The 12721-nt window shown below is 39.9% G+C and overlaps 1 protein-coding gene across 4 annotated transcripts; it reads left to right on the forward strand.

The window, feature by feature from the left end:
* The first annotated feature begins 47 nt into the window (after positions 1-47).
* Positions 48-9202, forward strand: cep44 (centrosomal protein 44). Of its 4 annotated transcripts, XM_068726645.1 has the most exons (11): positions 48-153; positions 291-388; positions 1677-1824; positions 1985-2122; positions 3546-3620; positions 4457-4651; positions 5513-5641; positions 6689-6787; positions 7441-7509; positions 8428-8465; positions 8840-9202. In XM_068726645.1, exons 2-11 carry the CDS (start codon positions 297-299, stop codon positions 8922-8924), a joined length of 1068 nt encoding a protein of 355 aa, XP_068582746.1. In that variant the 5' UTR covers positions 48-153; positions 291-296; the 3' UTR covers positions 8925-9202. The 4 variants fall into 4 exon arrangements, with proteins under 4 accessions (XP_068582746.1, XP_068582750.1, XP_068582748.1 ...); XM_068726649.1 differs by lacking the exon at positions 4457-4651; XM_068726647.1 differs by lacking the exon at positions 48-153 and having other exon boundaries at positions 303-388; positions 1759-1824.
* Positions 9203-12721: the final 3519 nt, after the last annotated feature.

Below are 12721 nucleotides of genomic sequence, written 5' to 3' on the forward strand. Positions count from 1 at the left end.
GTCAACCTGCGTGCAACAGCCAATCATGTGTCGTGCTGTTGATCACCCGGTAGAAACAAAACGACTGTTCCTTCGTTTCCCCAGACGGGACGAAATAAAACTTAGCTAGGCAACACTAGAAGATTGCAGCGAACACATTGGAACTATAACACGGTAATTTGCATATTCAAACACGACGTAAAGGTTGTCGTTAGTGTTGTCTAATTTTGCGTCGACCGTATTTGTGTTGCCACAACACAAGCTGACTCCAGTTAGCCGTTAAGTTTGGCGCGTCTCTCTCTTTGTTACAGATAAAGATGCAGTCCACTGGAGATGTCCAAGGATGTCTTCGTAAACTGGAAACTCTCCTGCGGGCGATAAAGTACCCAGGATATGTCGACTACAACGGGTAACAAAACAACACATATCTGCCTGATGGACGCTTTATAAAAGCACAGCAACTCCAACGTACATAAAGGTGTCCAGTGCTAGAAGCCCATATAACACCACACGTTAATATTTAACTAACTAACGTTAGCCTGGCGTGACATGTAACATTAACGTACAGTCAGTAGGAAGCTAACACTAGTGGTAGCAGCAGTCAGCGAGTTTAGCTAACGTTAACCGCTAACGCCACGGTGTTGTCAAACGGAATATGAAAGATTTAACTGTTACATGCGTTACCGTTACATTTCTAACAGTTAAATAATACCGATGTAGTTTACAGTCGCGGACAACTAAAACATTGTTTTCAATGCTCAAAATGACACCTTTTTAGTTGTCTTACTATGCTTAACGTTGCGTGTAAGACTTTATCTGCTGTTTGGTTCATACAAACATCAGTATGTGGTGGCCTCTGCCTCAGGTGGTGTAATCTGCAAAAGTAAATAAATGACTTACCTTGTTAAAGACATAGAACATGTCCTAAAGTCCCCAATGACTTTGTGTGGAATACCTAAGGTAACGTTGCCTGTCGACCACAAGGCATCACTATTGTCCCAGTGTAATGTAATGACCATGTTCTGCAAAACCTTTATTCCAAAAGGAATTGCAGTTTGTCTCTTGGCCACCATCCAAACCTGCATATTGTTTGTTTGTTTGCATTCAATATTTTGCTTTATTTTGTAGAAATATACCAAACCATGATGAGCATAACACTTCCATGTAATAAACATAAGAACAATGTGTTGAAACTGTAAACTGTGAGTTGACATAAACAAATGCAGTGTGTTCAGATAAATATGTATTTGAATATAGTCTATGTCAATGCATATGTCTGTCTACACACATGGTGTTTCTGAGCAGCCTACCCTGGTAGACAATATGTTTGGTCATCTAGTCTAGATTAATTCAGATCAATAAAAATGAATTCACAATTACCTTTCCACATACAAAGAGTTGTATATAAATCATCAGTACGTCACAGTTTAATTGCCAATGAGTTTATATTCACTTCATTAAGCAAATTATGTCTGTTGACTTTGCCAACTATTGTCTAATACAATTCTGGCACCATATATAGAAATTAAATGTCAGTCACTTTTTGCCCAAACACAACTGTGTATGAAGTTGATTTTAGGATGAGTTGTGACAACTGCAGGATTTTTAGCAGCGTGGACTTTACATATCAGATTCTCTCTGTCCTCATTTGCAGTTTTTCTCACAGTTTAGCACGTTGATCTTTGTTTCTCCACCAGCCTTTCCAAAGGAGATCCCTCTGCTTTTCTGCCAATTGTGAGCTTCACCCTCACCTCCTTCTCTCCACCTTTTGCTAAGCAGCTAATGGAGGCTGGACTGGAGCTGACTGGCAAAACTGACCTCCGATTCACTGACACTCTTTATAAGGTAACATACACACATTCTGAGCGCTGTGTCTTCACAGATGCAGCTTTGCAAAATGTTGTCAAGTTTCTCAATTCCCATTCGTCTATATTTTGGGCGATACAAAAATTGTTTGAATTGAACCTGTCGTTCCACTATGAGTGTGTGTTTTGTGTGTGTGTAGGTTCTGAGGGATATCTTCCACTATAAACCCATACTGACCAAGCAGCAGTTCCTCCAGTGCGGTTTCTCTCAAAGGAAAATCTCTGTCATCTGTGACATCATTAACTTGGTCCTGAAGAAACACAACCAGCTGAAAAAGGTACAGAACTTTTTAATGGTTTATTTTTATCTACATGTGTGTCTGTGTGTCTTGAAAGCAGATTGCATAATCTCTAAGTGTAATTGGTAACATTAAAGGCAGCAATGCAGTCTGCCTTCTTTTATAGAGCAATCTGAGATTTTGGATCTTGAAGATCCTTAAATTCATCAGTTCTGCTTGGTGACACCAAACTTTTGTTAGCATTTTTCATTTAAAACAAAATGTAAATAGTAATCGCATCACTCCATATGTAACGTACTATCCCACACTCTATCGATTCAAAATTTGTACTTTTGTTTGAATGTGGGAAAACATGACATGACATTACATTTAAACTGTAATGACCTTTTCAAATGCAAAATATGAATACGCAACACACCTTTTCAAATAGTTTACCTAGTGGTCCAGCAGAGCATGCTCTTCAAATTTACTAACAGCTTGACTTGTTGCATGTTTTATTGATCTCAGTCCATCAGTACATAAAAGGACACTAGCAAGAAAAACCACGCTTATCAGATAACTACAACAACGAGACACCTGAGAAGCAGTACGTGGAAGTATTTTGAGTTCTACACCGGAGATGGCAAAATTCTGCTGACTTACTGTGAATCTCCACTGGAAGCACGACGTAAGCGAGTCATAAGTGTTCTGACATTTAATCAAAACACTGACTCTGTTTCCGGTAAACGTCTGTCAGTAGCAGCTGCTGGGGAGCTGAGTGGACAGCGGCCCGCTAACGTCCCTTCACCAGACTGACCAACAGCAGACATTTACCTAACCAAAATAGTTTTTATGTGGGAAGAAAACAATAGTGTTTGTAGGGCTATGTGTAGATTGAGTAGGTGTGGATTGATTGTTCCTCAAGTGACAACGTCAAAAAATCTTTCAAACGCTTTCAATGTGGATTGGATGTTGTTCTACAACGACAACAAATCTGTGGACTCACCTGCTAGCTTTCCATATGCTGCCCATTGGTATTGTATCAAGGTTTTCAGGAACTGGAGCCCATTCTGATGATATTCATTTAAGCTACACATCCAGACGTGGTACCTTTTTCTGATTTGCATATTTATTTAAAACAAACGCAATACAACAATGAGGCCCCTGGATTGATGGAACACACTGTTTTTACAATAAACCCCTATTACAAAGACAGACCTGGCAGGGTATTTTCAGTTGGTCATAGTGGCCTGCCACTTAAATAAAAGAGTTCCAGTCACACTACCAGGGGGCAGCCACGCAGAGCCAAAAAATGTAGCAGTAACTCAATCCCCTAGACCTAAAACAAATCATTTGGACTGCTACTATCTGTGCGGTGACAGTAGGGAAGTTTAGAGGTAAACAAAACAGAAGACAAGCGTCATTCGACAAACAGCAACTCTGTAACATAACCAATAAGATTGTGTGTTTATGTGCGTTGTAGCCAAGAGTAAGATGTCCTGCCTCACACAAGGATGACCGAGGAGAAGCTCATCCAACACTGACTGATGCAGACACTGTAAGTATCGTGTAAAGTCCAATAACACCACTAAAAGTACACCGTGTCGTTATAGTGTTGCACACGACTCAATGATCTAGATAACGCACCCCTAAATTCTACTGTAAAAACAAGACACCACGAATTGAACTAGCCACTTGAAGCTCCACACTTACTGTTACTCTCTGACAATTCAGTTTCAATATATATTCAAATGGTTCCACCCCAATCAATCAAATAACACATGGTTAGATAAAGAACAAACAGTGACGCCTCAGAAAGGAGATACTGGCACACACTCTGACCTTACAAGCCAAAAACTGTATTTTCCGTCGACACATCAACAGTTCAGTGTTGATGTGTAGAAAATATATATTTTCCCTTTTGACTTGTTTCATTTGAGGAACAGAGCAGGTGTATACCCATAAAAAATAGACAGTTATGCATATTCTGTACAATTTAATAAAACAAAAGGCAGCTTTCTTGACACTATAGATACCTAGTTAATAAAAAGCCAATTACCTAAAGACAAAACAAATTAGTTGTCGATTATGATTGGATCCATTCTTGAGTAGTTTTGTTTTTGTAAATGCAATAAGCTGTTCATCAGATTGGCATAAATTGTGAGAGCCTTGAATGTGCTTGTCAGAGGGTGTGTTTTGTTACAGAGAAGCAATTCATACTTTTAAACCTGAATTAATGTCACTGAAATATACAGGAACATTAGCAAGGATGTCAAGTAAATGAGCAGGTAGGGGGTGATATTTACAGAAAGATGTGATGTGTCAAATGAATGAAGAAATGTGCATTAGGAAATTGTCTTCAGTTAAATACTATTGTGTTTTTATGCGTTTAAGGTGTCCGAGAGGCCATTTTTTGTGAATCGCGTAGAAAATTCCTCCACTTTTCCTAAAAACTCTTCCAATGCGGAAGAATTCTCCTCCCATGATGTAACTTGTACCTCTCATAATGAAGTGTACTCCTCCAATTCTCCTGGAAATGGGATCACAGAGCTGGCAGGACGTGAGGAGGACAAGGATAACATTCTTTACGTAAGCCTTTATTTAACCAGTACAAAGACTAAAGCCGGGTTCTGACTACAGGAGTTTTAAAATCATGACACGCATAAGAAGAAACTTCACAAATGTTCTTCTCTCTAATCTCAAACATGCACACACTTCAAGATTTGAATGTAATGGCACATGACAGACTACAGGGTATTATTAAGATTCTCTCATGTGATCCAATGGGGAAGTAGATGTAAACAAAACTGGCCTGATGTGGTTCTACAACTTGCTGTAGAAATTATTTGCAGTGAGAAACAACAAAAGCAGAAGGCTAAAAGAGTCTGAATGAGAAAAGCAATGGGGAAACGTGGTCAACACAGGTTCTCCATTCTTCAGCGAGAACTGGAGGTGAGATTTTTTTAAGTGTGCGTTTTAATGTCTGTCAACAGTGGTGTGCTAGCTAACGTTAGCCTCAAGAGCTAGAAAGTTTACAGTTGCCTGGAAACGCCGTCAGCTGCGATGGCTCGTCTCTCATTGGCTATTATGGTTCTATTATTATTTCCGTTAGGAAATTAGTGAGGCTGCGACCGGTTCGGAAGGATTAAGACTAGATCTGTAATCCTGTCACATTAACAGATTATCTGGGCTGAACATCAGTACAGACCAATACTGGATTTTCCCTCCAATTGTCGGTGGGGGGGATTCAGGGTTGAATTGGCCCTAAACTCCTGTAGTCTGAACTCATCTTTAAGCAAAAGCGACCTCATGGGGAAAGCTACAATGCTGTGGTTTGAGTTCTGTACCGGAACCTTGAAAGGCCTACAGTTCTGAGGACCACTGGATCAACCACACATCTTTGCAGAGGAGTTGAACATGTGTAATGTAACTGTGTCTCCTGTCTGTCAGTCATCAGAGGTCGAGGGAAGGCTCTCAGCACTGGAAGCTCAGCTAGGCAGTCTTCTGTCTGGGATGGTCAGGCTCAATATCCTGGAGAAACTCCTGGAGAAACTTGACAAACACAGAATCACAAACAAGGTTGATATGACATTCTTTACTCTACTTCTTTAATATTTTCTTTATTTGACAGGCAGCAAGAAAAATATATAAAATGGGTAGCTCAAGTCAATCAATCTGTTTGGTTCATACGGGACTCAAGCTCAAGGAATTCCCGTCGGCCCGTAGCCCCAAAAAATAGGATTGGGAAGGACACTTTATTTGGGATAAGACTTGAAAGGAAAATACCCTGCTACGTTACAATGAACAGAAATGAAGGAAACAATTGAGATTAGGGCCATAAGTGGCCACAGGTGTGAAACCTCTCTCCAGAGCTACTGGTTATTGAAACTCGGACCAGAGAGAGCAGAGCAACATCCTCACCAAGCATCACACCTCCGCTTAACAAATACAGGCAAGCCTAATACAAGCAGTTATCAAAGTCATCCTTCTGGACACTTTTTGAGATAAATAGCCAAATTGAAATCAATATAACAATAGCATGTGATGAAAAAATAAATATGCTAGCTTCCTGTGTAGACTACGCTCCATAGCACCCGCCTCAAAATGTGCAGCCAGCCAGCCCAGGAGGTACGATTTTAAGATAAGATATACTTTATTGTCCCCAAGGGGGAAAATTGCTTGGGCAGTAGTGCTGTACACTGCTGCAATCCTCTCAAAACAATACATAGTCAAAAGATATTACAGTTATACACCAAAGACAAAGTAGAAAAACATGTCAAATGGTGGCCATGCCCTGATAGATCCAAATAACTATAAATACATAGGCATCATAAAACAGGTAAGAATCGTGAAAGACGTGAGACAGAATACATGAAACCACATAAAACAGTGCCTCCTTCCTGTGAACCACAAAAACAAGGATTGACCTGTTTTCTTCATTGTGAATATTATTCATTAATAAAAACTTTTAAAATTGAAATGTGGCTATAACTCATTATGCTATCCTTGATGCCCGTTTTCATAAAAGTAATAGCTCATTTCAGCCTGTGATATGTTGTGATTGTATATTATATTATTGTACATACCATTGCAGCCACCATTTCTATTTATCATGTTCTACTCCAGAATGAAGGAGAAGTCATCACTATATCCAGAGAGAGCTGGGAAAATCTGATGAGCAGAGTGCTGTTATTGGAGACTAAACTAGATCTGAGCAATATACAGGTAGTGTACATGCTATTTTAATCTCCTCGTAGAATGTTACACTGAATGGTCTGTTTCTGCCTGTTAATATGTTTATTTTACTAAACAAGCCTTTTCACATGACAATGGTGGGTTGTAACAAATTGCTAATCAAAGCTAATGCCCTGTATTGTATACACTACAAGATGAAAACCCTGAAAACACTTGATTTTATCTGGAAAAGGTCAAATAGCCTGTCGTAATGAACACTAGAATGTGACCAGGATCAATACTGTAATAAAGTGAATGTACATTCCACTCCAAAAAGTGGATTCACTGTCAAGTCAGTCAGTCATGTTGATGTACCAGGAACGTAGCTGTTCAGTTGCATCAAACGGTTGCCGTGACAGTGAGGTAAGCATGTGCATCTGAATAGACTGGTACATGAAGAACTTCAGTCTCATGATGCTCCATCTTACCCTCAGTCAAGGACGGGAATGGTGACAGATGGTCACTGCACTTACCAGATTATACAACTAAATCTGTTCACAGTGGGGAAACTGTTGTATAGGTTAAACTAAACCTTCAGAGGTGGTGAAACTGTGATTAGCTTGAAACTAGCACTAAACCAGTTTTAAAGGATTCATCTGAATCCATTTTAAAATGACCTTTGCTTTCTCGTCTCTTTATCTTAGTTAAGTGTCCCGCTGCCATGTCCGTCATCTGCCTCGTCCTCTTCTTGCACCATGTCTGATGCTTCAAAGGTGAGATGGAGCAAAGGGCTCGTCTTGCTGTCACTATGGATACAAAAAAAGATTAGATTTCAATTATTAGGTCATTATTGTGTAAATGACTTTACCGTATTAGTTGTATTATATCGTTCACATTATATCGTGCTGCATGTTAACATTTGGGGATTGTTGTCCCTGACCGTGCATTTAAATAAGACGGTCACAGTATTTACAGGCGGTGGGCAACAATAAGAATACCTTCCAGTTCCCTCTATTTAAAAAAACACAATAGACTTTGGTATTGTACTCAGTTGAAGTGTTGTTTACAGTGCTATTTGGTACACTTCGTGTGGAGTCGATTTCAGTTTTTTACCGGTCTGGTCAGGTGTACACGCTTACACTGGTTTCATTTCATGCAAACTGGCTGAACCGTTATTTTTCATTATGACACATTATGGCTTACTAAAAAGTAGCCTACATCAGCAACATGTGCCGACAGAACGGGTGCCTTTCAAGTGGAGAAAAGGTGATGACGTGCCCTCTAAGGTGCACCGCCGGTGGAGAAAATGTGATGCAGGGCGATATAGGCTGCCCTATATGTTGGAAAACTCTCTGCATGCTGCTGATTAGGGCTGCACAACTATGGGCTAAATGGTAATCACAATTATTATTGATCAGTATTATTTATCACAATTATAAATTACATTTTAGGGACAATATATCTGTATTGCAGAGAGCAGTGCTTTTACTTTCATGTTGTGCTCCATTCTCGCTGATTAACAAATCTTTGCATTAAAATGAGGTTCTTCTTTTTCTAAATCCATTACATTTTCACGTTTTGCCAATGTGTGGCCAAACAAGTAATATACTGTATGTTATTGTCATACTCTGGACTGCAGCACAACATTCAGGAAAGCTTTGTTTTCTTGTCTGTCCTGTTTCTTTTTCCAGGAGGACCTCAAAGACAGACTAGAGAGGATCACCAGCATGTAGGTTTCTCCAGACTTCACTGAAAAGGAGTTCACATTCACCACCTCCTGTTTGGGAAATCAGTCTGCTCTCTGATTTTCATTCATTTATGTTGTTTGTTTTTAGCTTTCCCTATTTCTGTTTCAAAATGTGTACACAACTTAAGTTCCAAATCTGGCTAACCTTGTTAGCTGTGTTTAAGATCTGATAGCTGTCACACAGGGGATTTTAAGTTATTGATATTTTTGCTGTATCCATCCTGCTTTGATAATAGCAGTATCAGTTGCCCCTCCAACCTTGAATCTTATGAACGTTTTTTTGATCTAGTTGGGTTTATCAGAATAATTCAATAATTTTTACAAGTTGTGTGTTTGTGTATGTCTGAACATTTTAGGTTGAAGAGCACCTCCAGTCTGCTGAAGAACACATCATCTTCCACAACACTGCAAATGAATTATGACAAATATTCATCAATTTAGTTTGGGTTCAATGAAATATTTTACTTTTCTATTGTTTTGGCATTGTCAATGTTCCTAACTTAACCTAATTATCACCATTATCTGCCTGTCAGCTTGCTTTGTGTTTTTCCTAGCAAGCTATCTGAACTTTAGACAAGATAATCTACTGTTAGAGCTTTTAACGCCAGTCTTAAGGGAAATGACTGAATGAATGCCCAGGAATAAAGGCCTCGGCTGATGAGAGTGCAGTCAATGATTTTCTAATTATCACAAATAAATGCACAAATGTTAAAACTGAAGGTGATTGTTTGAAGTGTTTTTCATTTACTGAAATTGGTAACTCATTTCTCAGTATTGTGTTCACTTTTTTCATAACTCAGTCAGCCCAACAGAAGTCAATGTTATCTATACTGTGGATCACTTTTCATTTCTTTGACAATGAACACATGAAATCTTTCAAGGCTAATAAACCAAAAAATAACCAGAAACTACAAAGAACAACTTTGTAGACACCTTGTAAGCAAAGCAAACTCATTGACAAGTAAGGAGATGAACATTAAGAGATCATGGGTAGATCCCAAGTCTCTTATTTGTCATTTCCTCGATCCTCGCTTGAACCGGAAGTTGTTCTGCTCTGCCATATTGACGGCCGTCCCAACACTCTTATTTCTGATCTGAGGAGCGAGGAGGGATCTCTGAGGAGCCATGAGCGAGGACGCACGAAAACAGCCTTCCAGGGGTACATCCCAAGTCTCTTAATTGCATCCCTGTTTCACTCACTTGGGTCCTTTCCTTGCGTCTTAGTCCCTCCCACCAGGGATGCATAGAGGAGACCATGTGAGGAGAGAGGAACGAGGACATATGTTTTAAGAGATATGAGACGTCCTTTCCCCTGAAGTGTCACATGAAGCGACGTCTGTTCTGATGACAGCGGCCGCTGATCATCAGCTGTGATCAGCCGTCAGTAGGCTTTAACAGGTGGAGAGACTTTCGATAGTTTGTGTCTGCACATATGATCACTGTACTTAGTAATAGTAACTAACAATACTAATAACTAATAGACACAGTAATCATCACTGTAGAGGTGTTTTCTCTGTTACCTCTTTAATAAACGGTGTCCTGTTTATAAGCACAGAATCGATTTCTACGGCAGAATGCGTTTGTCATATTTATGACTTATTTGCGTCTACGTTTTGAAATTGTGATTGTGACGTGATTATAATAATTATGATAACCCAGAATATGATTATGGTTTCTCTTAAATGACATAACTCATCAAACCAAACACTCAGGAATGATCAGCCTCACGTGACTGAATGAAATGATGATAAATGATGTAAAAAGCTTTCTCTGACTTAAATTTTTTCCCTCAATAACTTTTACATTATAAAAGTTATTGAGGGAAATATCAGATCATGAAAATACAAATCTTTCTAACAAATGGATAAAGTTGTTTGTGGTTCTTTTGTTGTTCTACAATGAACATATATTTAAACCAAATACTGAATCAGAAAACATCAAATATAAAGCTTGAGTTTAATCTGCGTTGAAAAAAATCTGATCAATCCGATAGGCTGCAGCGTCCAATCACATAACTGATGAACAATGAGGGCGCGTGTCCGCCGTTAAAACACTTCCTGGAAGCCTGTTCTCGTGGGTCCTCGCTCATGGCTCCTCAGAGATCGAGCCTCTCTCCTCGATCCTCGCTCCTCCGAGCTAAATAAGAGCTTTGGGACGGCCGTCAATATGGCGGCGCAGAACAACTTCCGGTTCAATCGAGGAGCGAGGAAATGACAATTCAGGCCAAATCCCAATGTCCTCCCTAAACCCTAAGCCCTGAACCCTCAAGGACTTAATTGACGTCACCTGGTAAGTGGTTGAGTGTGAGAGGCTGCAAGGGCTCGAAATGGTGTAAATATGAATGGGACAGCACTTTGCTGCAACATATCACGTTACCATGAAAACGACAAAAAATAAGATGTATAATTGTGGGTATTTATTTTATACTTTGTACTCTCTGATTTGAACTTCTTCAGGCTCTTTACTCACAAGATGAAAGGTAATTTCATATAATCTATGTACTTGTTTTTGTCAAAATATCTTCAATAACAAAACAAATATTTGATGGATAAATAAATAAATATCCTCTGATTTCAAGTTTATTTTTTGTTTAACCCTTAACGTTTCTGTGTAAATATAATAAGACAGGCTAAGCAGTGAGCCGTACTCTTTGTTTACCTTTTTTTTTAACGTCTCCATACGTCCACTGGTTACCCCGTGTTTAACGTCACGTTGCTGTGACTTGTGGGTAATTCCCTTAGGCTAAGTCAGCATACCATGCTGACTTACGGAAAGGGTTCATAAAGGGCTCAAAATGTCTGCCATAGAGCCCTCAAACACTTGAGGATTTGACAGTGGGACATCCCTAAACCCTCATGGACTTCGCGGGAGCGTGCCTCAAAGTCTGTGAGTCCGTAAGGGGGGACATTGGGATTTGGCCTAAGAGACTTGGGATGTACCCTAAGAGACTTGAGATGTACCCCAGGAAGTGTTTTAACGACTGACACGCCCTCTCATTGTTCATCAGTTATGTGATTGGACGCTGCAGCTGATCGGACTGATACGATTTTTTTCAACATGTAAACAGTGAAGACAGATCGCAGATTAAACTCAAGTTTTATATTTGATTAGTTTTCTGATTCACCATCTGGTTTAAATATCTGTTCATTGTAGACTGTACAACAAAAGGACCACAAACAACTTTCTTCATTTATTAGAAATATTTGTCTTTTTATGATCTGATATTTCCCTCAATAACTTTTATTATGGATACAATTAAAGTCAGAGAGAGCTGGAGAGATGAAACACTTTTTACATAATTTATCATCATTTCATTCAGTCACGTGAGGCTGACCATTCATGAGTGTCAGGTTTGATGAGTAATATCATTTAAATTTCCTCCAAAACATGGAACCTAATAAATTAATTCCAATTTTCAAGAGAGATGACTCCAATGAGGGTGGTGTCATCCACGAACTTAAGGAGCTTGCCATTACATTACAGCAAATGCTTTTATCCAAAGCGACATACAAGAAGTGTATTCAACATTGGTATTCAAGATAACTACTAGTCACCAGAAGTCATAAGTGCATCTCCTTTTTTAAACAAGCATCTAAGAGCATAAACCAGAGAATAAACCAGCACAAAAGTACAGTGCAAAAACAAACCAATACATTTACAATAAGTGCAACAAACTAATACGAATACGATAAGTGCTAAGTGGAAGGCTCAGGGTAGTACTTCTTGAAGAGGTGAGTTTTCAGCCTGCGCCGAAAGATGGGCAGCGACTCTGCTGTCCTGACGTCAGTGGGGAGTTCATTCCACCACTGTGAAACCAGGACTGGTACAATGAGAACAGCAGAGGGGAAATAACGCAGCATTGGGGGCAACCGGTGCTGATGGTCCGAGAGCCTGGAACGTGTTTTCCCAGCTTCACATGCTGCTTCCTCTCAGACAAGATGTCTGTGATCCATTTGCAGGTGGAGTCGGCCACGTGCAGCTGGGAGAGCTTGTCATGCAGCAGAGATGGGATGATGGTATTGAAGGCAAAGCTGAAGTCCACAAACAGGATCCTGCGTAAGGAGTCCAGATGCTGGAGGATGAAGTGAAGGGCCATGTTGACTGCGGCTCTGTAGGCGAACTGCAGGAGTGGGTCAGTGAGGGTGTTGAGGTGGGACAGGACCTTTCAAAAGACTTCATAACTACCTAAGTCAGGGTGGCGGCGGTGGCTTTGATCCTTCGGGACAGGATGATGGTGG

This window comes from Cebidichthys violaceus, unplaced genomic scaffold (genome assembly GCF_023349555.1).
Source record: "Cebidichthys violaceus isolate CVI_PGR_0920_01 unplaced genomic scaffold, fCebVio1.0.p SCAF_4, whole genome shotgun sequence".
In the NCBI taxonomy this organism is placed as follows: Eukaryota; Metazoa; Chordata; class Actinopteri; order Perciformes; family Stichaeidae; genus Cebidichthys; species Cebidichthys violaceus.